The sequence below is a fragment of the Gavia stellata genome, chromosome 4 (assembly GCF_030936135.1).
Source record: "Gavia stellata isolate bGavSte3 chromosome 4, bGavSte3.hap2, whole genome shotgun sequence".
Taxonomy (NCBI): domain Eukaryota; kingdom Metazoa; phylum Chordata; class Aves; order Gaviiformes; family Gaviidae; genus Gavia; species Gavia stellata.
Window position 1 is genome coordinate 18,028,681 of NC_082597.1, and position 26,313 is coordinate 18,054,993.

General features: G+C 37.3%; 1 protein-coding gene across 4 annotated transcripts in view; it reads left to right on the forward strand.

Annotated features, from left to right (window-relative positions):
* Positions 1–273: 273 nt before the first annotated feature.
* Positions 274–26,313, forward strand: part of TBC1D22A (TBC1 domain family member 22A) — a 188,721-nt gene continuing 162,681 nt past the window's right edge. For 2 of the 4 annotated variants that reach the window (XM_059816198.1, XM_059816199.1), the window contains exons 1-4: positions 274–335; positions 2,909–2,965; positions 5,225–5,565; positions 6,347–6,526. In XM_059816198.1, coding sequence (XP_059672181.1) covers positions 274–335; positions 2,909–2,965; positions 5,225–5,565; positions 6,347–6,526 — 640 coding nt within the window. The remainder of the gene's footprint in view (positions 336–2,908; positions 2,966–5,224; positions 5,566–6,346; positions 6,527–26,313) is intronic. The other 2 variants (XM_059816200.1, XM_059816201.1) reach the window with 2 other exon arrangements.

Below are 26,313 nucleotides of genomic sequence, written 5' to 3' on the forward strand. Positions count from 1 at the left end.
GGCCTCTTCCCTCAGTTCCCTCCCCACCCACCGCTCAACACTCCCTCGCTGCGATTGGCCTAATCTGACCCACCCGGCAGCACTCTCACTTCTGGTTGGCTCGAACCTCCGGGCCGCCTTGGGGGGCGAATGAGGAGCGGGGTTGTTTCCTGGTCTCAAGATGGCGGCGCTCAGTCCCGTTCCTGTGGAAGGGAATGGGGGGGAGTGAAGCCTGAGGGAGCGGGTCGGGGCTGCGAGCCGTGTCGCGGGGAGGGGGATGAGGTGACGGCTGCCATGGCGAGCGACGGGGGCAGGAAGCAGTTCTGGAAGCGGAGCAGCGCGAAGGTGCCGGGCAGGTGAGAGGGGCCGCGGGAAGGTCGGGGCCCACGGGAGGAGGCTCTCCGCGGCGGCCGCGGGCCCGTCCCGCCGCCAACTGATGCGCAGGGCGGCGGGGCGAGCCTCCAGCCCGGTGGTGCCGGGCCGTGGGGAGCGGTTTTGCCCAGCCCCGCCGTCGCGGGGCCCGAACCGCTTAGTTGTCTCTCCAGCACCGTGTTCTGCCGCCTCGGCCGCTGAGTTCAACGGATCCTCGTCGATCCTGTGCCCTCTGCAGGGAGCGTGTCTGGTCGGTCACTGCTGGTAGCTGGGAAGTCGGCGTAGGGCCTCTCCGTCCGTCCCTCGGCTCTCTCTTGTTAGCTCAGTGCCCGCAGTGTTTCAGTGTTGGGCGCCTCCAGTTATCTGATCGAAGATCACTGGTGCTCTTAACAAGCATTAGTTATAACTTGTATCAGAAAAGTTGTTAAATAATTACCTGAACGTGCGTTCCTAGCTTGATGTCATGGTTAAAAGAGTCAGTGTGATTCTGGGGATGTATTCCCTCGAAAATTTTGAATGGGAGAATGTATTTGTAGCTTTTAGCAATGATACAAGTTATGAAATTTTGTGACGATACAAGTTATGATATTTTGAAATACTACACAGGAAACTGCACTTCATAGGCATATACCTATATTTTACTTTCTGTTTGATAGTTCAAAATATCATCAATTTTTTAATTTTCTTCCTGAAGTGTAAACAGCAGACCCAGTCATTGTATCATTGTTAAAAGCAACAAACACATTCTCCCATTCAAAATTTTCTATGGAATACATCGCCAAAGTCACATTAACTTTTTTGACCATTACGTCAGGCTGGGAACGCATGTTCAGATGGTTATTTAACAATAACATTATCTTCTCCCATCTCTAAACTGTTCTCGCAGTAGGGTAATTCAGTTTCTTATGTTCTTTTTGTAAGAATGATGCATATTCTTCGCTCTCAGAAAGCAGTAACTCTATACTTCATACCATTTACCTGAATTCCGCAAAAGAATCCTGCTCCTTGTTTAACTTCTTCCATTTTCAGTTACCCATAAGCATTAAGTGGTAGTGGTTTTGTTTCTCTAGTTACAAACTCTTTCAGTTCAACTGTTCGTGTCTCTCTGAACTTCTTATTTTGCAACTTTGCTGAGCCCTTTGGGGGTAAAACTCTTCTGACCCTTCTCGATTACACAGGGTCTATGAAGAGTTGCAGTTAATTAATTTGCAGGCAACTGCAGACATGGGGAAAAATGAGGACACTGAAGAACGTGCTTTTGTTTTTTGCGTTTTTTTGACATGAAGAGGATTGTTGTTGTTTTATATTTGGGTGGATTCCCATCGTGGTCATTCACAGCGTGTCTGAAGGAAAAGGCATGTTCTGTCTGTATGCCAAAATGGAAGGTGACACTTGACCCTCACGTGAGCGTAGAGCAGGAGAGTGCAGACTTGACTGTGGAGTGTATGGCGTACAGTCGTATAGAAAGACTGGTGGTGGAATGACTTTTTGATTTGCATGGAATCACATAAAAATTGATAGAGTTTATAAACCACCACCCTCAATCATCTCTAGGGCTAATTTCACTACTGTTAATGCTGCCCCTGTAGTATAACTGTAAGCCTCTCAAGATTTGTTATGACTACAGTCTTTTTGGTTTTGTTCTATCTTGGGTTTACTAAGGTTGGACTTATTTATATTTATGGTCTGGAGATTGGTTTTGATTTGTCAGGAGGGCATGTTTGTCTCTTTTTATGTGGTTTTTAGTACAGGTTTAGGTAGATGTTAATGTTGCATATGATTTGCTCCTCTTGCAGTCAGAGAGTTTTGTAGTAATAATTTCCATTATGAAGCCATATGCAAATCCTGATGTGTTTTCTGTGGATTTTTTTTTACTTATAATTCGATAGCTGAAAACTGGGACGAAATGAACTTTTAGTTTGTAGAGAGTTTTATTATTCACACAGTAACATGCTGTTTTATAATGTTAGAGACTGTAGTGAGTACATCTGTCTTTGGAAGCTTATTTATTTCAAAGCATTTGTTTTTAATAATTCCATGAGTTTTATTCTCTAACATGCTACCTTTTGCATTTTTCTTTAAATGTATCAGCCTTGTACTTTAGTAATGGTTAAGAATTGACTGGTTGGATTTTGGGTGACAAGGGTGCATTCAATCTTTGCAGACGTTTCTTTGAGACTTTTTATTTTTTTTCAAGACATAAATGAAGAAATGATATATCAGGGAAGAGAGAGAATTTAAAAGCAGTGTAGATTCTTATTGTGGAGTTAACTTTTTTCTTGTTTTAGTTCCCGGTCAGAAAGTTAAGTCAGCCTAAGTTAGCTTAGGCCTCAAAAAGAGCTCCTGTTTGGCAAATCTATGATTTTTATTAAGTTACTTTTTAGCATACACTTCAATTTCAGCTTTGTTATTTTCAGTGGTTATGTGGGATTCTTTGGAACAGAAAACTGTTGGAACATTTCAGTTCTGTTTATTACTGACTATTTACTTAATGCACAGAAAAAACCCAAATGTTTTATTATTTTTGTGATAACTCTCTTTCTTTCTTTTCCTTTAGTATTCAACATGTGTATGGAGCTCAGCATCCACCTTTTGATCCATTGTTGCATGGAACGTAAGTTAACCTAATATTTAAGTATTCCAGGTAAATTGGATCTCCTCTGCCTTCTCTCCTCTTTTTTTTTTTTTTTTTTTCCCCGTTGGCAATAAAGCTTAGCGTTAATCTTCCTTTTTCAATTTTTGTCATAATCTTGACTTCTCTATTCTCACTTCTCTATTGTAACTTCCTGGTGCTTACCATATTGGGAATAACAAATCAGCTGTTCAGTTCTTAACTAACATAGATTGCCAACTTTTATTATCTGTTTGCAGTGCCTTATAAATTGGAAATTGTATGGTAAATACTAATCTTAATTTAGCAGATGAAGGTTACAACTCAGGTGTAGGTGGCTTTCCTGCCTGCATCTTTCTGTTGCCTCTATTTGTCTATCTATAAGAGAAAAGAGTCAGGTTGTGTTGTAGTTAATTTTGAGGCAAAGGTGGGCATTTTGCTTGTGAGTGAGAAGGCAGTAGGTAGAATAGATTTTCCAGTGATTTAAGAGTTTATTGCCTTAGATCATGATTAATGGATATCAGAACACAGTGTACATGAAAGTGGCAACATTATGTTAAGCATCAGTAGTAACCAAATAAAATTCATGCTGATAACCCACAACTAATGCAAGTGAATGATTTTCATCTCCTTATGGCTGCGGTGTTTAGTAAAATGATGAATTCTGACAGCTTCTGCTTTTTATATTTTGCTTTATTGTCTTTTTTTTTTTTTTTAGGGCAGTTTGTTTTTAGCTTTGTGAAGGACAAAGTCGTTTCTGGTTTGTTGGTAGATTTCACAGCTGCTTTGAAACCACCACTGCTGTTAAAACATCTGTGTGTGTGAGAATTTTGAGAAAATTGTATGACCAATGAAATGAACAGCCTAAAGCAGTAGGGACAAAAAATAATGTTAGAAGGAAAAGTATTGGCTTGAAAGGAGGTCATACTTCTAGTGGATATTTTCAAGGGCTGGTTTGAAATGTCACTGGAAGTAGCCATGTGCTAGTTAATTTTCAGATGACACAGAGTTGAAGGCAGTTGAAATGTGTGACCTTGAGGACTGAAGAAAAAGGAATGGGATGAATTGATTCAAAATGCGGAGTTATAAAGAGAGACCCAGTAACAAAAACTAGAAGCTTATTGCTTGAAATGGTGACAGAAGAAGAGAAAGACCTTGCTGTTTTAGACAATTATGACAAGTTGGGCAAAAGTGTTAGTGTTGTAGCACATGTTAGGAAATACATTCCCTGTAACGCATAACAGAAACATTACTGACATTGTATGAAGACTGTGTGGGAACTTTTTCTGATTTCCAATTCTGGCTGCCTTGTCTTAACAGAAAAAGGTTAAACTAGCATAGGTGGAAAGACAGGGATGGTCAGAAAGTGCAATTAAGTTAATGGCAGTAACTTTTTTTTTGAGAGCAGATTGGGAAACTTTCTCAACTTAATGCCTTATTTAGCTGAAATCTGAAGGGAGATGTGATTGCTCTGCATTACCATAAGTGAGAACAAGTGCCAAGCTAGGGAGGGGTACTTGGTTCATCTCTCATACTGCGTGTTGACAGAGGGACAAAAGGTTAGGAGCCGATCAGGGTACACTTAGACTAGTAACTAGAGGAAATATCCTGCCTATGAGAAGAGCAAAGTTCTGAGGCAAATTCATGCTGGCATGCCTGGATGGGGAGGAATGATAGATCTAATGAGTTGTAAGGTGAGACTTGATTTGTTTATGACAGTGATTGTATTACATGATTGCTTATGATGATTTAGGAGTAGACCTGATGACTTGATTACTGCTCCTGTGTTGTTATGCAGCAATTCCATTGAAAGGCCTGAAATGTCTACAGAAGTTCATGAAGCAAGAGAATTGCAATGTATCCTGTCTATCTTATAAACTATTCCAGTAGTATTCATTTTATTTTCATTTTATTTGACTTTGGGGTTGGTCTTTGGGTGGGTTTTTTTTGGGGGTGGGGGTGGGGCCAGCGGTGGGTTCTGGTTTTTTGTTTTGGTTTTTTTTTTTTAAGACAAGGGAAGGAAGGATTTATTCAGCTTCTATTCAAAGCTGAGAAAAGTCAGATTTTTACCTGCCCTTTTTCTCAGACATATTCAGTTGTAAGTTATCATGGGTGGATGTAGCCGTAACATGAGCGGAGGGAGATAAATATTTGCTACCTATATAAAGTCAACCATGGACTTCTGGTTTTTTGGCCCTATCCGTAGTGTTTTGCTTACTCCATTACTAGCTCTCTAAATATTGTTTATTTGTTTTTGAACAGCTTGATAAAACCAGGTTCAAAGCCACCTACAACTCCGGTGAAACTAAAGAAAGTCAGCACTTTCCAAGAATTTGAAAGTAACACAAGTGATGCTTGGGATCTTGGGGATGACGATGACGAACTCTTAGCAATAGCTGCTGAAAACTTAAATACAGAAGTGGTCATGGAAACGGCTCACAAAGTAATTCAGAATCACAGCAAGTTACAGGAACAGCATAAATTTCAGGAAGAACGTCTACAGGAAGAAAAACAAGTAGAATCTGCAGAGCTAACTTCAATTGCATGTGGTGATAATAGGCTTGTTAAATCAGTCAGTGAAGGTCATACATCGAGTTCATCAGGTATGTTAAAAAATGAAAAAGATGTTGAAAATCAAATGAGAAGAGCAATAATATTTGCCCTTTAAGACATTAATCCCTTCCCAACCTTTTCCTAATACCACAGGAAAATATTATTAACCAATATTGATTTATTTGAGGGAGACAACTGCATGCCATACTAAACTGTAAAACATGTGTGTGAGACATACATGGGTGAGGGAAGAATAATTAAACTTTTTTGTTTTCAGCCTTGATACATCCTCAGTTCTGGAAGGAAGTTGCTTTATTGAATATATTTTAATAGTTAACTGCACCAAGATGTATGCAAATAATAGTATTCCTACTATTGTCAATAATTGTTATTAAAATGCTACTTTATAAAGGATATTGAAAAACTGGAGAAAACCATGCATGTGGACTGGGAAGTTCATTCTCATGTGATCTGGTCCTGTGTTTTATGTATAAACTTTCAAGTAACCAATGGCAATGATTTCCCAGTCCCCCTTTTTTTTAAGAATGGTGAGGGGGATAGAAACTGCTTTCAGTAGCACAGAGGTTTTAGAAATCAATTAGCCTTGCTGTTATATGAGCTCTAATTGATGTGTTTTAATTGTGGAATACTGCTTGGAAGTGGAATGCTCCTCCTGCTAAATCCAAGTCCTTTGAAGTCCGAACTTGTGCTATACTTGAGCTTACATTTCTCCAAAATGTAATTCTATTTTAAATTTAGAAATTAAATTCACGTTATTAGTAGCCTTCTCACTAGTTGAGGATAACTTTTATGCTTCTTTTTTCCCTTCAGATAATGCTAGTGAAAATTCTTCCATGCAGAGATCACAGTCCTTTCCACAAACTTCCACACCTCCCTTGGTGAGTGGAATTGCAGACTATAATACCTCAGTTACTCCTGCATTAACTGAAAGAGAAGCATCCCGATTAGACAAATTTAAGCAGCTACTTGCTGGCCCCAATACAGATCTTGGTGAGTATTTCTTATAGGAGCTATAAATTAAATCTAAATTATTCTTTAACTCTAAAATTTTCCTGTTTGATGTACTGTTCTGCCTAATCCTTTCAATATTTAGAATTGATCTTGCAAAAGAAAGACAGAATATAATTGAATGCTTATAGTATTCATGCTTGTAATATGCAATTTGCATACATCCTACTAATATGTAGGGTGTTAGATGGCTTCTTGTTCTTTTCTTTCTCACATTATTTCTTCCTACTGGACTAATCTCTGGAGAAAAAACAAAGTATCAATAGCTGTGTTTAGTGTTAATGCCTCATAATGGAACAGCATACAGTACAAGAATGATTCTCACGCTTAGAAATATGAATGTGAAAAATGAGGCGTGGAAGTATTACTGCTTGTCTGCTCAGTGTGTGTTCTTAATGTTCACAGACTGATACAGTAGTTCTGTGTCTCATCTGTGAATGCTGACATGTTAACATGAAAACAAATGTATTGTCAGATAACTTGACTGTTCCCTTTGTGCACTGGATTTTAACTGCTGAATAGTAAATGCAAGTATTTGAGAGGGTATCACAGAACCGAATGGCTTCGTATCCCAAGTGAAAATCTGGAGCAAGTAGAAATAGTACACGGCATTCGGAGAACTTGACTGGTCACTTAGAAGTAGGATTTTATGTCAAAATAATTAATAAACAAAATCGACTTTAAGTTAGACCATTCTGGAAGATATCTACAGGAAAATGTTATGGAAGGAAGTAGAAACTGCATGTTTGCAGTTCTTGAATTGATGCTTTCCTGCCCTGTAGTTCTCATGAGACTTCTTCAGTATAATACGGTTCAAGTTGTGGCTATTTTTTTTTTCTTTTTGTGCTGTGTCTTATTGTGAGATTGATACTAGCAAAGTAGAACTATGGAAACAATACTAACTAGATGAGACTTAACACTTCACTGAGTTATAGGGCATTCTTATAAAATGCAACTGTGAATAAACTCTAAGGTGTTAAAACAAATTACATGTTTTATATAAGCTTAAAAATGATAATCAAGTATCACTTTTTCTCCCTTTGAGCTAACAGATGTTATGAGCTATGTGATTGTGACTGATGTGAAAACTTACATAACTTTTAAGAATGTTGTAATGCTAGAAATATTTGTTACATAAGGTTAAAAAGGGAAGACAAAGTTTAGTTTAAACCTATCCATTTCACTTCGGCTGTCTAATTAAATGGGAATACTTTCCCAGTGAACCAAATTTAGGGATTAAAGTAAAATATTTTAGAAGGGAGTGAAAGAAAATTTCCACTCCTATTAGGAATGCAGTCACCCTGACTGTGGTGAGAGTTTAGTCAATATTACTTAAACAAACTGGGTTTGTTTTTTTCCCTATTGAACTTTCTAAATCTCACACAGAAATACACATAGGAATACAAAATTTGAGTATGTTGCTCTTATAGCTAATAAGCTCTCAATATTCTTTCTTGTAGATAACACTAAATAATGCCTTTTCTATGTCTGTTTATAGGAAGCTGCTTCTTTCTCTTTCTGTACAAACTGTAATGAGTACAGGGTTTGAAGTTGTGTGAATTACAATTTTAAGTCCATTTTTTGTTTTTTTGATACAAATATTTTGACTTTTGTATCTGGGATATATCCAGCAGCATTTCCTAATAAATCTGTAAATAATTAGCGAATTTTCTTAGTGAAGGAAATGAACTCTTTATTGACGACACACAAACTCTTGATGATCATGAAGCTATTAGTAGTGGATAGTATGTGATGGTAGTGCTCGGACTACATTATATGTATATATTAGGGAAAGTGTGTGTATGCATATATACATGTATATGCATATGACCACATGTACAGTTCATCAGAATCTGGCATGTGGATGTGTGTATACGTTTTTGTGAGTTGTTTGGTTTAGCTCCATGGTATAATGAAGACTATGTTTAAAAAGGAATCGATTTAATGACAGGAGTAGCCTAGGAAACTGTTGTGGGATGTGTGTGGTGGGTTTTTTGTTGTTGTTTGGGGTTTTTTTTCTTTTTATTTCTTCTTTAGAGTAATATTGAAAATGGACTAAGGTAGAACTAGGTAACAGCCTCCGAGCTAAGATTGGTAGTGAGTAATGAAAGGACAGGTAGCTCTTCTGTTGCAGCTGGCTCATTCTCTTTGTGTGTGATGTTGTGGTATGTGTGGGCCTTTGTTTTGTGTTAGATCCACAGATAGTTGGGTTTTGTTTGTCATGATGGATTGAATTAGTGGGTAGTAGTCTTGGAGACATTTTAGCAAATATTTCTGTTCATTTCTGCATGTAGGAGTGTTGGTGTTGCTTGGAAGTAGAAGTAGCAGAAGTAAAGTATTTCTGTTGACTTTGTTTTCTTGATATAGTTTTGCATATTGTTGAAAGAGATTATGTGACAAGTCCTTTAAATGCAATATAAAAATAAGTTAATCTGTGGAACTGAAACAATGTCATGCGCATTTTCAAGTCAAGGCTTTTCTCTTATCCTAACATGAGAAATCGACATAGACTAAGAACACAAAGTAATACAAATGACCTTGAAATCCTTTCAGTCACACTTGAATAATGATTATCCTATAAAGACTGTAAAATGCAATGTTGGTCTTGTATGTCAACTAGAGGTTGTGAAAGAGTGTGTTCTTTCACGAGAAAAGTCTCAAAAGATGGATTATGCATATAAATTTGGAAGTGAAGGTTATTTTAGCTATTGAAGTCCACTAATAGATTTTGGAGTTGGGTTTGGTCCGTAGGTTGGGTATTGTGAAGTTGTGGGAATAGGTAGGTTCTATCAACCCCATTAAATTATGCACTGAGCAAAATAATATATCATGTATAGTCTTGTCGCGAATGAGTGGTTTAGGCCGCTTAAAGAATCACTGTCAAGGGTTATTGGCAAAAGTTATTTTAATACAAGTTTATAAAATGTGACTAAACAGAATTCGATGGCAAGGTCCACTCTGCTACTTACTTAAAACATACAAAGGAAAATCAAATTAGAATAAACTCAGGATGATTTATACAGAGAGAGCGGAGGAACAAAAGGGGTAAAGAGTAGGGAACACTCTCCCGTAGAGTCACGAGGTTCAGAATGGACTCCCTTGCTTTCTAAACTTCTCAAAGAGGAGTTTAGGTGCGGCTGAATCCAGACAGACTTGGTCAACGGTTTGTGTCTAAAGGAAAAAAGAGGGTACAAGGGATAAAGAAATCCTCCCATTGAGTCACGAGGTTCAGAATAGACCCCCTTGATTTCTAAAGTCCTTCTCAGAGAGGAGTCTAGGTGCAGCTAGGTCTAATCCTAGTCCCAGACTTGGTCAACGGGTTTTATCTAAAGGATTATGTGTATTTAGCAGCACTTTCAGGTTCATTTATGGTTTGAGGTAAACCATAAGATTTTACCAACAGTTAATCATGGATTAGTTTTAAGATTTACAAAGCAAGCTAATCACAACAATAGCTTGATTACAGGTTGATTTGCACACATGCACGCAGACATAAAGATATAGATATGTACAAAGTTCTGTGAAAATACTCACTTCAAATGTCTCGGCATTCCTCAACAGGCCAGGGTTGAGTCTTGGGGAGGAGAGAGTTTTAGCCCAGGTCCTGTTGCCAGCTTGGCGCAGTCCTCCAAAATTTCACGAACTGGAGAGTTTGTGAAACTCTGAGAGGCGTCCCACTCGGGGGGAGATGCTAGTTGCAGCCCGCTGCAATCCAGGAGAGCTCAAAGGGTCTCACTTGGGACCGCTGTTTATAGGTTCGCAAGAAGATTGGCTTTAGTCATTGGTAAGATGATGGAATTTCAGTAACCATGGTGTCATTCCACTTGGGTTATGGTCCTGATAAGGAGTGCTCCAGGACTGTTAGGGAATGATGGATCATCCCATTTTTCTTGCTCTCATTACCTGCTTCAGTCAGGTAGCAGGTGTGCCTGGTACAGTCAGTGCTGTTCCCTGCCTTAACCATGCAAGAGTTCCTGGTACGGTCAAGGGACGCTTAACCGCCCAACTCATTACACAAAGGCCAGTGCCTAGCTGGCATTTCTGAGATCGTAGAGTGGTCCAGGGGAGAGGGGGAAGGAATGCATCACCACAAGTCTGCAATTGGGATATGAATCCACTGGTAAATGTTACGTAACTATATAATGACAGAACCATTCTCAAAGTTTCTGTGTACAGTTTTATCCAGCAGACACTCACATACACAAATACTTATTAGAGCAAGGCACAATCTGAGAACACAATCTAGGAAAGCAAGAAAAAAACCCAAACCCAGAATTCTCAGAAAAGAATGAATTCTTTTAGGTTACTTAACTCTTATTTATGAGTAAAGAGCCTATTTCTGTGGCTCAAAAGTGCCCTTAACTAATTTTTTAACATTTTGTAGAGCTGAACTAATAAACTCACTCTTGTAATTTACCTTGTAATTGTCCTTGTAGTTGTTCTGGGTCTTCCCTTAAGCCCTCCCAACACACTTTACTTCTCTGTCCTGCAAGCATTTTTGTTGTTTGCATGATAAACAGATGCAAATAATATGCTTTATTTCCATTTGGCACTTTTTATTTGACTATTGCTATGTTGTTACTACCTCTAATATAAATGGGGAAAGTATAATATGAGTTGGATGTCAAGAGTAGTTAGCTGTATGAAAAAAAACCCAGTTCCTACAGAAATGTTACTTCTAGGTATATGATTTGTGCTGCAGGAGAGAGGTATTCAGGAGCCCTGACAATATACCTTCAAGTAGTAATATAATGCAAAGAATGGGGAGATAATCTCATAAAGTTAAAATTACAAAATGAAAGCTGCTAAAGAAGCTGAACCATGTTACGGCAAGAAATGTGAGCTGGTAGAAGGAGCCTGTTGTAAGAAACAGTTTTAGTTGGAGAGGGACTTGAGGACTGACCCCTGTCGATTAGATCATATTGAGGTATGCTGGGTGCAAATTCAGGAAGCGGGATAGGACTGGAGGTAGCAGTACAGCTGTGTTTAGTAGACAGCTGCAGCTTAGACTGTAGGGCCTATGTGTCTGCATAACCTCACACTACTGTTACTGCATGCCAGGTTATTAAGAGAAAACAATTTATGCTAGTTGTTTTGTGTAATCAACCTGTGCTCATGCTTGCCTTGCAGTCAATTTGATGTAAATTTGCTTCATGTCAGGCCTTGTCTTTCCTTGTAATGGACCTGGGGTTGCTGAATGAAGATGGGCTCTGTGCTTGCAGAATCTTTTGCCAATAATCGGTTGCTTTAAGAGGAGGGGAGGGGAAGGAACTTTAACAAAGCAGTACAGGGAGAGTGTCTGAGAAGAAATTTATCTTTCCTTCATCAGATCACTGTTTACATGTTTAAGAGTGACGATACTGATATGTTTATCCACTTTCCAATTTAAGTTCAATTCTATTAAATTTGTTAGACCTGTGTTTTTAAGTAGTCTTGTACAATGTTTTAGGGAGCTGTTTGCTGTGCAAACACAATGGAAGCAAACTATGTTGATAAAATCAGACTGATTTATAACAACAAGTTATCTCATACTTGTAACCTCAGCATAGCAGGTGTATGATGGGGTTTCTAAATATCAGTTGAAAGAACAGATTATTAAAGCACTTCTTTAACTCCCTCTTTATCTTCAAATCAACTAATTTTTTGCTTTTTTTACACACATATGGTTAATGAGTATGTAATTGAATGTTAGAAACATGTTTATTTAACTCAAACAATAACCAACAGTGAGCTTGGTATACTGTGTTCTCTTGATTTAATAAAGCTTCATTACATTGTAATGCTACTGTTATCACAGAATCACTAAGGTTGGAAAAGACCTGTAAGATCATCAAGTCCAACCATCAACTAACACCACCATGCCCATTAAACCATGTCTCACAATGCCTTGTCCACACATATATTATGCAACATAGCACATGTGTATAAAATTTTTCAAAGTCAAAACAACTGATTTCTTAAGATGTAAAGTTGTTCTGCGTGTCAAGGTGACTCTTCTTTCTACATATTCCAAGTTGAACAAAATAACATCTTGACGTTTTAGCATTACTACCTTGGTAAAAATAATAGAAGGCCCTGTAAAAGCACCCATGAAAATGGCAAAGCATTCCTGTCTTAATTTGCTCATATTGCTCTATCCTATATTCACTTTCAAAAGCTTTTTTCTTTGCACTGTTTTTAAACTCATCTATTTCGCTTACTCATTCGAAAAAAATCTGTGAAAAGAAAACCTTTGCAGAGAGCACCACAAGCTGCTGAGTGGGGTGCTGTCTCTTAGCCAGTGCTTTGCTATAGAAGTAATAGATAATGTTGTGAAGTCTTACAGAACATATAAAGAATAGCTGAACCTTTGATTAATCTGATGGCAAAAATTAATTCCATATTTTTACAGAGATTACAAACAGTGTAATCTCAGATTCTCATAACAATAGCTGGTTGCCTCTGTGTACTATAATAAAAGAATTCCAGGGTGGTTCTCTAGAAATGAAATTTAGAAAGAAAACTTATGAGATGTGTCTTTTTTTCCCACCACAGTGGTCATCTGTATTGTTGCAGCAACTTGAAAAGTAGGATTTTCGTATTTGTGCTTACAGTTGTTTATACATTCTGGATGTATATTAAACCTGATTAAACATAGTAATTATCTTTTATTTATGGTTCATAAATATAGTAGTCTGTAACAGCAATCTGTTATGTCCTTTAAAACTGTTTGTCAAACTGTTATTGAAAAGTTTCAATAACTTTACAAAATGCATTAATTGAAATGAACTTGATTAATTTTGTTCCCAGCCTCATTAATTTATCTGCACTGAACTGCATATTGATTTATCTTTATGCTCCTAGCCCATCCATATAATTTAGAATTTTATTGCCCACTGCAGTTTTGAATTATCTGTAGTTGATCATGTTAGTACTTATTCTTCTTCCAGTTCATTGATACATAGTATAAAGTGAACAACATGCGTCTTACCGCTGCTTCGTGTGACATGTCATTAGTCATATTTATCTTTTCAAACTATTATCACCAAAAGGCGTCCTCTCTGATTCCTATTCTGTTCTAGTTAGCTTGTTATCTGCAAAACATGCTTGCCTGTTCAGCTAATAAACACAACTAATAAAAAAGGGTCAGTACTCTACCGGTAGGCTTTGGAATATCTTTTTTTTTTAAAAATTAAAAATCTGAAAGAAATCAGTGGTAAATATCCATAAATGATTTCTTATATTAATTGCTTTTTGCAGGATTAGTGTATTGTCTTCTTATTTTCTATGGCTTGGTCTCGTAACTTGTGGTTTCAGGAAATAAACAGCATTTATTCTGATTACTGCTTTAGTGGGATATTACAATTTAAAGGTGTTAATTTATTATTTTCCATTGTAACTAGGTGATAATAGGTTCTTGAAACAATTTTGAGAGGATTTTGTGTAGTTTGTCTCCAGAGGATATATTTCTCTTCTTTTGTATATGTGATTGATGTAGTAGTCATTGCATTACATAATGTGTTGATATTTTTAACTAGTTTGCTCTGTATTGGACCAGTCTTGAAACTTTTTTTTTTAGTAAACTTCTTTTCTTCTAAAAAAGTAAAGTCTCTCTTCTCTTGTTGAACCTTGTGAGATTCACATGGGCCCACTCCTCAAGCCTATCAAGGTCCCTCCAGATGGCATTCCTTCCGTCTAGCGAATCAACTGCACTACTCAGCTTAGTGTCATCTGCAAATTTACTGAGGGTGCACTCAATCCCACTGTCGATGCCATTGATGAAGATACTAAATAGCGTTGGTGCCAGTATGGACCCCTGAGAGACACCACTCGTTACTGGTTTCCACTCGGAATTGAGCCATTGATTGTAACTCTTTGGAAGTGGCCACCCAGCTAATTTCTTATCCATCTAACAGTCCATCCGTCAAACTCATATTGCTGCCATTTAGTGGCAAGAATGTTGTGGGGGACTGTATCAAAGGCCTTACAGAAGAACTGTAGTTGGAATCAATAGCTTCAAGTAGAAGAAATGTAGATTTTCATTGTTTTCTTTCAACAAGGATTTGTTAATTTTGACTTGAGCAAAGACTTCTGTTCCAAGTTCCAAACATCACTTATCATTGAATTACATTTTTATTGCAAAAAGACGACTAAGATTGAAGAGCTGCAGATCCTTTTAAAAAGCAAAATAATCTTCCCCTTTTCTCAGTTGTGAAAAAGGAGCCTGTACCCTAAATCTTTGCCTTTTTTTTTTTTTTTTTTTTTCCCTCCGGTCAGGAGCTTTGATATTCAAGTATTACTCAATTAGTGAACAGATATGGGACATTGTGGACTACACAGAAGAGCCCTAGTTCTGAGGTTCTGGACTTCTTTCAGGAAATGCTTGCCTATAAATTGAGAAGCTCGTATCTGATTTTTGTTAATATCAATTGCAGTGGTATAGCATAGAGAGTAAAACTGTTTCTTTTTGTGCTGAAGTCCACAGAGAGTATTCTAGGTTAAAACCGTTGATCTGAACACCACTCAAAAAGAAATGTGCTCTTAGTGCAGTCTTTAAAACTCCCATGTTATGCTCATGGCAGTAGGTTCCTTTCAGCAAGATGTGGAGTTCTGAACTAATTCTGTTTCCAGATGGGTTTGGATGTAGAGCATTACAGTGGGACCGTAACTTCAGCTGATGCTAAGGGATTACTGTTTAAAAAAAAAAAAAATCCCAAAATTATAATCCAAATTCCTGTGTACACACAAAATTACCTTGGTAGTTACCACTAATAGATCATTGAAAAAAATGGGAATTAGACATAATTCTACTACAAATTGCAAAATTCATTAATTAAAATTTTTTTTTTTCATGTCAGATAAAGTTTTAGCAGAGTTTTTAGGAGATCATATACCCTTTATTGTATTGATTTGTGATCATCTGTTCAGAAATCATCTTTAAGCCTGAGCCATGTGGTGAACAATATGATTCAGAGGGATATTTTACTCTGGATGGGCTGGAAGAAAGAAAGTTACTATATGATGAAGTATTCTGGCAGTTTTTTCTGGGTGGTTGTTTTTGGTTTTTTTTGTGTGGTTTTTTTTTTTTTTTTTTTTTTTGGTGTGTGTGTGCTGTCTCACTTTCTTTCCTGGTAGTGTCATGAAAGCTGAACTTACAGACACTATGTGCAATCTGCATTATCACAGTAAAAAAGGCTTGGGTGAGAAGTTCAGTGTTCCCTGTGGTAGCCATAGTCTTTCCAAGGGAGCAGCCTCATCTGCTTCCCGCACCATTGTGCAGACAACACAGCAGGGGAGGAACTTACTAGGAATGTCACCAACAAGGCTAATGGGAACTTTGAACTTTCTATGGGCCCTGAAACTTTTGAACATCAAGATTAGCAATTTACCTGTTGTAATGAGTGGCACATCCTGCTTGTAAGTCAGTTTACCAAGACTCAAGGAAGTATAATTCATCTTGTATGTTCTCTTGCCACCATCTCTTCCACTGTTAAAAAAATAGAAATTTAATTCATGGTTAGTTACTTCATTTGCAGTGACTTGAATTTGTGCATCCGTTGAGAAACTGCATATTAATCTTTCTGCAAATGTTTTGCCTTATTGTAGGAATTAACTGTCATCTCCAGAAAATAGGTTGATGCTTTGTCCCTCTGATTTCAGCCTCTTTTGATGGTGGAAAGAACCAGAACCTAAACTATAATATGAAATTTTCATAAGATTCTCTGATCCTATGAATACTTTCTGAAACAGCAGTACAGTCTGTTAAATATGTCTCCTTTGCAGGATAGCATTCTTCACACATGCAAACAGATTATACTGCATAAAAAAAAAATCAGATTGTAACTGGAAATTGTTTTGCAGTGAAGTGTGTCAGCTTCAAACATAGCTTTAAAGAAGCATCCTTTGAAATTATAACTTAATAGTTCAGATTTAGAAAATGCCTGGAAGAAAGACGGAATTGTTATTAATTTTCCTGATTGCAAGATGTAACTGAAGAATTTCTTTAAAAAAATACTTATATTTTCTTGCAATCAAGTCTTGCATTTAAAATTTTTTATTATGTGAACTGCTTTTTCAGTATGAAAGCCTAATGCCTATTAAGATAGTTATGTTTGCCAGCTCAAGCTGGAACACAGTCTGGTGTAGATTAAAGGTAGAACCATTGTAGTGGTCTGAGAAGTACATGGAAGAAAGCTTAAATATGAGAAGTGTTTTCTATGAAAATGTACTTCTGAAGTTTGAGTCTTGCTTTTGTATTTTGAAGGAAGTCCAAAACTGGAAGATTATATATACACACACACATATATGTATGTGTGTGTATGTATAAAAATATATATAAAGAAATTATTCCTTGGGAAGGTAATTACAATGGAGCATATTTCACTATGTATGTTTGTGCTATGCTACCGTCCTGATACTGATTATTGGTTAGATATGCCCTCAGATGTATTTTAGCAATAATGGACATCTACTCTGGAGAGGTAATGCATGTTTGTACTTAACCGAGAAAACCTTATGTGGATTAGAGGTTATGGGCTAGCCTTTTACAGGAATTTGATGTAATAGGAAATTAGGGAAAAGCTTTTAAACCCTATCCTGAATGTTTAAAAAAATTGGAGCTCTTACTGTTATAATTGTGAGTCTTTACTCCAGTGATGGTATTGGAAATAATATGTTCAGTTTAGGTATAGATGAGGTTCTTTGACAGCTGGGTGTTTGTTGTTGGTTAATGCTGACAATTAAGATGAGTAAAAGGATTTCTCATTGTATGTACTAGCAGTTTTTCATTTTTTGTGACCTGTGAGCTAAGTTCAGTTTCTCTACCTCCTTGTACTTGACCACAGACTGAAATTCAGCCTTGTTTCCTGTCTTTGCAAATCCATGAAACATTTAGGAGGAATGCACTATAGTCCCACTTTGAGTTGATTGGCAGACATTAGCTCTCCTTAGAGGCAGGAAATACTAAAATGTCAGATGCCTGAAAGTGGCACAGAATTCGCTGTGAAGCAGAAAGAGCCAAATTCAGTAGTTGAAAGGCAGTCTGTAAACTGTTTTGGATGACCAAGTCAATTCATTCATTTTGCAAGATTGCCTGCTTTTTTATTTGACTTTCCCAAGGAGGACAGTGATCCAAGAGCAGAACTGTAGCTTGTTAGGTGCATTCCATGTGAAATTCTTTGCCTGATCAGGATCCTCTCTGTTCTGTACATCATGGAGTTTATCAGCAGCTTTTCTCCTAAGCCAAAGATACTGAGGGAAATTATAAAAAGAAAGGAAGTCTTTGCTTTTCTTATGTGGTAAATAAACACACATTGTAGATAGACTTACTGGTTTTGTTAATGGGGGAAGCTCTCTAGTACTAGCTCTTGTGAATAATGGCGTGAATTTTGTGGCTCAGTAATCTAGACGTGTATTTATTAATCCTGATTATTTCAGTTGTGCCTTTCTTGTACTGTAGTTTTACTATGAAGGACCAATGTCAGTTAGATTGCATTTTTGAATGTAGATATTGCAATAGTGTTTTTTTAAAGTCTGTTTTAGTTTGTTTTGTAGGAATCTTTTCTTAATAACATGAAGCTTTAACATTATAATTAAATTTATGCCTTGGTTATTTGTTCCAAATGCATGTGAATTTTTTTTTTTAAAAAAGGTATGGGGGGATGGAACACAGCTGACATTGTCCAAAAGTAAATAGTTATTACATGGCTGTTCACTTAAAAACTGGATTTTTCTTGTGATTGGTCAACAGACTGCAAAATTCCATTGTCTCCCCAAACAAAACAAATAAATACTGTCTGTTATTTCTAAATAAGTGGGAAAATTGTCTCCTTGAACTGTTACTGTAAGTGGTATTTCCTATTTTCTCTATTTCTGTGTAGGTAGATACCTTAGTTCTACTTGGAAAGTTTGTTAGAGACAGTTTGAATGGCTTTAAGGTAAAAATAAAAACAGTTGATGATGCACAGAAATTGAATGTTGCAGGAGAACTATGAAAAACTATAACGCCATTTAAAATCTTCTGCCAGCATAGTTGTTTTCCATTACTTATTTCTGTAATTTACAACGTTGGCTTCACTTAGTGGTTTTATTAATCTTCCTTTTGCCTTACTTTTCCTAATTTTCTGTTCACTTGCTTTCTCATACCTTCTAACACCAAACTCATCTACTTCTGCTTCTCCAACTTTCTACATGAAATAGTGGACGAGGTGTACTTTCCTGCTCTTTTCTAGCAAAGGTCCTGAAAAGGAACTTTACCTGCATTTACAACATTGGATTGAACTTTATTTTCTGTTTTCTGCATGCATTCAGAATAATTCTTTGTTCCATTGCAAAGATTAAGGGCAGTGTTTGCTTGAAAAAAAAAATTAATGAAGTGCCTAACAGAGCTATTACTCATTTTGGAAACCAGTTGCTGTGGTTGCCATAGTAATAACAAGCCCACTATTAAAGCTGTTTTCTATATGTGCTGCCTGTATTATAACGTGCTGTTGGGGGAGCTGCAGTTCCGTGAATCTATGCTCTTGAAAGAATTTTCCAGCTTTGTATAGTTAAATTATCCAAGGAATTTATGTTACAGGAACATAAAATATGTAAATCTAGTTTATCCTATCTATCATGGAGTTGTTCATGCAGGCCATCACTTCATGTAGCCATTTACAGTAATCTCAATGAAATAACAGCTGTATCAAAAATGAATAATGCATACCGAGAAATTTTGAACTCCTTTAATATTTCTTGACTTATTTTTTATTTATTTGTAACTGATAGAATGATGAGCTTGTAGTTCCAAGAAAAACGCTTGTAGGCTTGGTTGTTTCCCCTTGTGTGTTTTAGGTGTAATGGATAATAGCTCTGGTAATAGCTCATGGGGTTAGAAAGCTGGCAAATTAATGACATGTTTTCTTTGTAGAATGCCCCGTGAAATATTTATGGAATATGAAGAATCTTTAAATCTACTGCGGTAAAAGGATGCTGTCCTAAGATTTCTTTTAGAATGATTGCTTTAAAATATTTCTTCTTTAGAGAGAAGAAAAATGTATCTGAATGTATTGTAGTAAACCAGATAAAAATTTTTAATTAAAGGAATTATATAAATTTGAAGCATTTACCTACCACATAATTCCTTCATAATAAGATACCCTAACCCAACAACGTTTCTGCAAAAAATAGATGCTGTCTCCTAAGCCGAAGTGATAGTTGGCTAGTGCTATCAAATGGAGATATTTTTGGTCTAGAATCTATGAGGATTTATAAAGATTTTGATACTTATTGGTCACAGAATTATGTAAAATAGTGAGACAACTGAAAGACAGAGTAGCAGTTGGGGTTCAAAGTGTTGCTTCAGAAAGTGTCCTTTCAGTCTGGGACAGGGTTTACAGACAAGGTTTTGCAAATACTGCTCTTGGATCTGGCTAATCTCAGCTCTGAATCAGTAGGTTAAACTTAATTCTGTGCTCGCATTTTTAGCAAGTGATCGTGTCTGTGATAAGAATGTTTTACAACTGCTAATTTTCAAAATAATTGTTCTGGAATTTTAAGAAAGTGTTAATTATATTGAAGCAAGGATATTTTTGCAGTACTATCTTGATTGAAAATGTGTGTCTGATTTGTAGGTGACATTAAAACTCCTTTGTAGAAATCCTGTGCTGGGGAGCATGTTCTCATAGAATCATAAATCTTTTAGGTTGGAAAAGACCTTTAAGATCATCAAGTCCAACCATAAACCTAACACTTCTCCAGCTCATAACTAGGACATCTGCTTCCTTGAGAAATCTACACGGGGAAAGAGTTAGTATAATGACAATAAATTGAAATTATGCTTTGACTAGGGAGAATGTAACATTTCAACCAATGACAAATAGTTTAATGGTTAATTAGGTATTAAATAGAGGACAGGTTTCAAATATAAGTGCAAGTACGTTTCCTTGGTACTCTCAAAGTCTTGTTTGAGGAGGGATTTCTTCCGATGCCTTGATTTAAAGTGTTGCAAACTATGGGGTAGGCATATATAGTCAAATAGGTTTTTACAAGACAGCAATTTCCACGTTTGAAACCTTCACACCTATACTTCTATGCTGCTACATTCTATGGAATAAAAACTAATAAATTTACTGTGTGGTTGGAGTCTCTTTGTATGCTACACAGCAGAAATGTGGTAGCTTTAGATTTGTTCTTTATTTGCCCCTTATTTAATTCTTTCCTGTTTGACTTTATTAAAAGCAAAATTGAGAGCACTCTGATAGCCAAGCACGAATTTGGGAAAAAAGGCATGTCCATGGCATCACGGGTATAGAAATGATGTGAATATTAAAAAAACCAAAACCGAACAAACCCCTAAACAAAACCAAAAACGCCAAATAAAAAAAAGCTCCCAGCACTTTACTAATACAAGTCTTATCTTCAGAACTATCGTGAAGGGGTGTCAGCATGGCCAAGACCCTGTTGTGAATCAAACCAGGGGATAACAAAGCTGTGAAGTTCAGATGAGCATTTCTTTGGAAGAAAAACTGAAATTCAGCCTTTCTTTGGTGTAAAATATTAGCCATTCCTACTGCTGCGTAAACAATTACAGAAATCAATGCAGAGGAAATCAGTAGTTAACAAACACTCTTCTGTTTTCCCCAATTATAGTTGTATTTGGATAGGTGCTCTAGGAATGTTCCCCTCAAAGAAGTAGTATCAAGTAAATTGGATTTTGCATTCATCCTTTGCCTTAATTATTAACAATAATAGATGTGTAAAAATGTTTCAGAAGTTAAATATAACCTGCACCTAGACACTTCATTTTGACCATTGGTTGCCTTTCCTGCATTTGATGGTGTGTAGACAAATTTTTTGATGGTCCTTTTATATTCTACTGATCTTCCTTACTAAAGATGACCTGGAATAAGAGTACAGTGCTTAGCTGTTACTGATGAGAGAAAGGCCCTAGTTATACTTTCGCTTGTTGGAAATTGATCAGAGAAGGCCTTTATATTGTGTATTAACAGCAAGTGATATATATTAGCTTTATCGTAAGTATTATAATATATAGTATATAATATAATTTCCCTTCTTTTGGATGTTATACTAGACTTCATGCTAAAATGAAATAAAGAACTCAAACTTCAAGGGCTAACAGTGAGAGTCAAACAGCTAGAGTATTTTAGTATGCATACAGCTCCAGCTGCATCATCAGACTTTCTGTCTTTCGATTTACCGGCTTCATCTTAGCAAGTTATTTTTGGCATCTCTTTCCATTAGTTGGCATTCATCCTTTCGTTTTGTGAATCCATTGGAATAGTCATATATGTTAGGCTGGGAAAGGGCAAAAAAACTTTCAGGAAAGGAAGGAAGTGAAAACTCCTGGTGGACAGGTTGAAGAGGTAACAGATTCCCCATACAGAAAGCTGTCTCTCTGCCTCCTCTTTGTGAAGATGTAGCATCTGTGAATGTAGGTGAGAACTATCCAGTTTCTTTGAAGCTGTGAGATGGGTTCCAGGTTTGGAACTTCTGTGGCTGTTGGGAGCCACGTGGGACTGGTGACAGCTTTCAAGGCCAGACACTTGGGCATGCGCAGATAAACACAAGGCATTCTTTTTTCTTGGATACCAGGAAGGATTCCGTATCGGATGTTGTGCGAGCTGCATCTTGTCCTGATTTTTATTATGTCAAGGCTGTTCATAAGAGCAGCATGTCATATCTGTTTTCTAACAATGTTTTGTCAAGTGTCTCATTTGCTTCTGTTTCTTGGAAAGATGCTGTTTTTTAGAGGTGTAATCAAGTAGTTTTTTCTTTGTGACATCTGTGTGGATTTATTTACTCTTAAGTCAAGCTTCTGACCTCTGCCAGGCATTTCATATATTTTTGTAGCTCTTTTGTATTCTCAACAAATTTGTGTCTAGCTATTTGTTCTCTTGAGCATGTTGTGTTACATATTGGCCTAGTATGGAACTTTTTTTAAAAAAAGTATTTTTATCATGTGTTTATATGAAGAAAATTCAGCCTTAAATGGATTTTCTCTTACAAGGTACTGTAAAATATGAATGTACTTAGCACTTCTCGGTGGGAAAGTTAGATATTCAGTAGGAAACATGGTAGGAAAAGGGAAGAACCAGGTGTTTTAAAGAAGAGCTAGTGAAAATTGGTTAAAAAAAGTGTGATACTGTGGCGACTTACAGACTAGAACTTAGTATTTTAATTTTGAGATAAAACATCAGAATGATTTCACCCCCCTCAGCTCTTTTTTTAATTAAGATTCATGTGTCTCAAGGAAGCCTGAGAACTTGAATGCAAGTATTTCAATTACATGTTATCATTTGATTTTACGAAGTGATCTGGTGGGTCATTTATAAGAATAAAGTCCATCTTAAAAACAGTAATAGATACATTTGCTGTAAAATTTATGCATGTATTTAAAATAAAATGTACGTATAATTCATGTATTTTGACAGTATTATTAGAACAACTTCACTGACAATGTTTTACGTATATCTAAAATGGTACTCTATGTATAGGCTTCAATTTGTTCTTGCCTCTCTTGTCACCAGAAGCATTTTTATTTTATGCTATAGTAGTGTTAGACTAAGTCTAGGAATGACTTTTTTTCTGCTTTTGTAATTGTTGTTGGGAAGGGCAGTGTTCTTTGTTTTCTTTCCTCTTGTTTTGGTGATGAACTATCAGAGGAAGGCATAATGTGAACTGATGCTTTAACGATAGCAAGGCGCAGGGGTCAGACCATGTGCTTTTGGAGTGATAATTATGAAAGCTTCCTAGTACACCCGATAAGAATTCTTGCATAGCCTCTTTCAGTTGTAATGTGTGCTGTTTGTCACTGGCAAAATGCTAGTTGAGCTCACTGTAGTGAAAAATTAGGGCCAGAATTTTATACGATTTTTGGAGTAGTCTGAGATCCTGGAATTTTGGAGGACTGTCATATAGGACAGCAGTCAGTGTTGGTGCAGAAACGGAATTATCGCATACCTAGGGCTAATGGGTTGTGATGGAATTGATTTAACTCTCAGATATGCAATCATCTGTCTATCTAACAGTTTCTGTACTGAAAGCAATTACCGTACCACTTATGAAAGCAAAAACAGATACAAAAGCCTTGAGAAAGTTCAGAAGGATCCTGTATGACAGGACAACGGAGTAGAGGAGGTTATTAAATACAATAGGAAGTTATTAAATACAGTCCAATAGGTAAAGTTCTGTGTCAAATAAGGAGAGTAGTACAGAATATAAATCCTGTCAGGCTAAATGCATGGAAGCACTTCTAAAAAAGAATTTGAGAAACAGCTTTCAAAAGGTATAAAAACTAGCGTTCAATGCTTTTTATCAAATATATTGGGAGAAGGAGCATTGCCAAAGATTCTGTAGGCCCAGCAGACAATCCAGGTGTAAAAAGAGCACCCAGAGAGGATAAGGCTCTGGCAGAGGAACAGAAATAATTATTTAATTTGTGTTCAGCATTCAAGAATGTAGGGAGGTATTCACTCCCAAATCCTACATTATGGAGAATTAATTAGTCAGAGGATCTGTTTCAAATCGGTGTTATGTTGTAAAACAAAGATGTTTTGTCCTTGGTGTACATTTTTATTTCCATGTTCAGTGCTGAGATTTTCTTCCAGAAAGAGCAGTTCTTTGAAACCCAGTCCCATAGGTTATATACGTTATTGTTTGGAATTACATGACAACTCAAATTATCTCTAATTAAAGGAAATGTATGTTCATTGCAGAAGAGTGTCAGGAATGAAAACTGATTTCTCTTGAAACTTGCTGAAATAAAACATTATTCCTCCTTTCTCTTTAATTTTCAAAGAATGACTCCTTAGTTCAGTGAGTCCTACAAGTAGTTGTTTATATTTAGCCTAGAAGCAGAGGTTTCATTTGAAATAGTGCCATAATTTAAATTTTCTTTGTAAAAACTGTCTTTGCTTGGTCCTGAACACAGAAGGAAAGCTCAGCTGCATCACAAGCTAGAAAGTTTTACTAGAATAGGCTATATTCCAAATTGTTTGCATAGTTCCTGTCTTTGGCCTTAAATGAGTTACCTAAGAGTAAGTGGAATTTTTGTCCTGGATGGTTTGTCACTGATTTAATCATATGCTTCACATTTCTCATTCTGACAGTAGATTGGCAACTTTTCTTGTTTTACGCTTGGCTTTTTTTTTTTTTTTCTTTTTTCTTCCTTCTTTACATGGGTTGTTTTTAGAGGTTGATACCCATGTTTGCGCATAGATTCTTATTTGCGTCGAGTTAAGGGAGGAGGAAAAAACCTGATAAGGTGAATAGAGTTCAATGGGGTATAGAGTACAGAATGAGCAGCTGATGTTACTTGAAAGGAATAAAACTAGTTTCTGAGTTGCAACTTATTTTCTGTTTTCTGCATATACTATGACTATTACATAGTTTGTAAATGGTGTGCTTGTGTGTAACAGTAGCCAAAACTTGAAGCTTTAGCAAAACGATTGTGTAAGGTATCACACAATCATTAAGGTTGGAAAAGACCTGTAAGATCAAGTTCAACCATCAACTCAACACCACCATGCCCACTAAACCATGTCCCACAGTGCCACATCTACATGTTCCTTGAACATCTCCAGTGATGGTGACTCCACCACCTCCCTGGGCAGCCTGTTCCAATGTTTGACCACTCTCTCCAGAAAGAAATTTTTCCTAATATCCAGCCTAAACCTCCCCTGGCACAACTTGAGCCATTCCCTCTGGTTCTATTGCTAGTTACATGGGAGAAGAGACCAACACCCACCCCTCTACAACTTCCTTTCAGGTAGTTGTAGAGAGCAAGGAGGTCTCCCCTCAGCCTCCTCTTCTCCAGACTGAACAACCCCAGCTCTCTCAGCTGCACCTCGTAAGGCTTGTGCTCTAGACCCTCCACTAGCTTCATTGCTCTTCTCTGGACATGCTCCAGCACCTCAATGTCCTTCTTGGAGTGAGGGACCCAAAACTGAACACAGTATTCGAGGTGTGGCCTCACCAGGGCCAAGTACAGAGGCACAATCACCTCCCTACTCCTGCTGGCCACACTATTTCTGATACAGGCCAGGATGCCATTGGCCTTCTTGGCCACCTGGGCACACTGCTGGCTCATATTCAGCCGGCTGCTGACCAACACCCCCAGGTCCTTTTCTGCGGGGGAGCTTTCCATCTACTCGTCCCCAAGCCTGTAGCGTTGCATGGGGTTGTTGTGACCCAAGTGCAGGACCCGGCACTTGGCCTTGTTGAACCTCATACCATTGGCCTCAGCCCATCGATCCAGCCTGTCCAGATCCCTCTGCAAAGCTTTCCTACCCTCGAGTAGATCAACACTCCCGCCCAACTTGGTGTCATCTGCAAACTTGCTGAGCTCTCAATCCCCTCATCCAGATCATCAATAAATATATTAAACAAGACCGGCCCCAATCCTGAGCCCAGGGGAACACTGCTTGTGACCAGCTGCCAGCTGGATGTCACTCCATTCACCACAGGAAGTAATAAACTAATGCATAAGATATGTTTCTTTTCAGCCAGACTACCAGTGACACAAGTAGATCAGACCCGGTAATGCATACTTGTTCATAAATACTGCACAAGGTCTAGTGGAGCAGTATGATGCACAGTTGGAGATCACTTGCTTTTGAAGACTTGGGGCTTTCGTTGTTATTAATCCGACACTGGAGCTTGTAATCATGTTCTGGGGTGGAGGAGAAATACATATATAATTTGTAGATGTGTTTAGTGAAGGCAGATATTCTCTCTTTTTTTTATTCATAAACTATACAAAATACCATTTTTCTAGTGTTGTTCATCAT